At 33.1% G+C, this 1,685-nt stretch overlaps 1 protein-coding gene across 1 annotated transcript; it reads left to right on the top strand.

The window, feature by feature from the left end:
* The first annotated feature begins 208 nt into the window (after nt 1-208).
* Nucleotides 209-950, top strand: LOC139877935 (protein DMP6-like). The gene has a single exon (XM_071865335.1). It carries the CDS (start codon nt 209-211, stop codon nt 845-847), a length of 639 nt encoding a protein of 212 aa, XP_071721436.1. The 3' UTR covers nt 848-950.
* Nucleotides 951-1,685: the final 735 nt, after the last annotated feature.

Genomic DNA, 1,685 nt, shown 5'->3' with positions numbered 1-1,685 from the left:
AAGCCATTGATGGATCATAAAACAATCTTTAGCAACTTCATTTCCCTTCTATCCTACTCAACACCTTAATCTTATCACTATCTCTTCATCTAGCTATAAATACAACAATTCAATGATCAATAATACATACTATAAAAGTCATTTTCTATAATTCTTATTTCCAGTTTCTCGCTAGTTTTTGCTGTTAAAAGAAAGAGCAAAAGTAAATATGGAAGTTAACGTCGAAAATGAAACATTAGATCAAAACATCCAAGACGAAGAAGCTCCTCTCCTCGACAAAACACTTCTTCCCGAACCGATTGAGAAAACCTTGATACAAAAAGCAATGAGCCAAACATTCGAAAGCACGGCTCACTTAGCCAATCTTTTGCCCACCGGTTCGGTTCTTGCTTTTCAACTTTTATCACCTATTTTCACTAACCAAGGCCAATGTGACCCTGTGAGCCGAGGAATGAGCGCTTCACTAGTCACTCTTTGTGGTCTTTCGTGCGTTCTGTTAAACTTTACCGATAGTTTTGTGGATGAACAGGGGAACCTATGTTACGGGTTTGCAACAAAAAATGGGTTATGGGTCATCGATGGGACTACAAGTTTACCACAAGAACTTGCATCAAAGTACAAACTAAAATTCATGGATTTCATGCATGCTTTCATGTCACTCATGGTTTTCGCAGCCGTTGCTCTGTTTGATCAAAATATTGTGAATTGCTTTTATCCATCGCCTTCGGATGAAACGAAAGAGCTTCTTACGACCCTCCCGGTTGGAGTTGGAGTCGTTTTTAGTATGTTGTTTGTTGTTTTTCCGACACAACGTCATGGAATAGGGTTTCCGATTAGTATCAATTGATCTGTCATTTGTACATTATAACTTTCTTTAATAAATGTAATAATAATTACACAAATTTAAATTTGAAAACCACACGATCGAATTGTATAATGATTCATCGTATACGTACAAGCAAAGGTTTTTCTACGTCTATCTATCGACTTCAACAAAAGTTTAGGAACAATGTTGTTTCTAAATACAAATATACATAAAGAGTATATTTTGTAACAGAATTTTTGTAAATATTTTGTATGCAAAGCATATCTCTTTGTAAAAACTCCGTATATATGTGGACTTCATTTTGCACCGGTTAAAAACAGATGGGCCCATATTGTTTTATCTTTTATGAACCTCTAAGACGAGACTCAACCATGACGCCGTCATGGTCATTTCCTCAGCGCCACATCAGTTTTTTCTCTCTTCCTTTCTCACCACTTCCTCCCATAACACTCCCATAACACACCATTGCCAACCATGACATACTTTCTCAAATTTTATTATTATTATTATTATTATTATTATTATTATTATTATTATTATTATTATTATTATTATTATTATTATTATTATTATTATTAAATCCTAGATTGAATATTCAAATTAAATAAATATCAAATAAATTTAATTAATGATTAAATTAAAATATTAAAGTACTCTGTAAATCCAGTATTAGGTCTTAAATCCTAAGGTGGTGTTTGTTTTTTTCATTGAAGACCTTATTAGGTCTTATGTCTGCGGGCGGGTAGACATTTCTTTTGAAGACTGTTTGTTTTTTTGAAGACATAAGACAAAATAAGTGATTCAAATGTCTGTAAGTTGGAAGCTCTAAAACATAGCTTCATAAATTAGAAGACATTTT

The sequence above is a fragment of the Rutidosis leptorrhynchoides genome, chromosome 11, assembly GCF_046630445.1.
Source record: "Rutidosis leptorrhynchoides isolate AG116_Rl617_1_P2 chromosome 11, CSIRO_AGI_Rlap_v1, whole genome shotgun sequence".
NCBI classification, from domain to species: Eukaryota; Viridiplantae; Streptophyta; class Magnoliopsida; order Asterales; family Asteraceae; genus Rutidosis; species Rutidosis leptorrhynchoides.
The sequence above is the reverse complement of the archived record's forward strand: the minus strand, read 5'-3'. Positions and strand labels throughout refer to the sequence as shown.

Excerpts from the sequence above, each read along its gene's own strand:
- LOC139877935 (XM_071865335.1), top strand. The coding sequence starts at position 209 with ATGGAAGTTAACGTCGAAAATGAAACATTAGATCAAAACATCCAAGAC.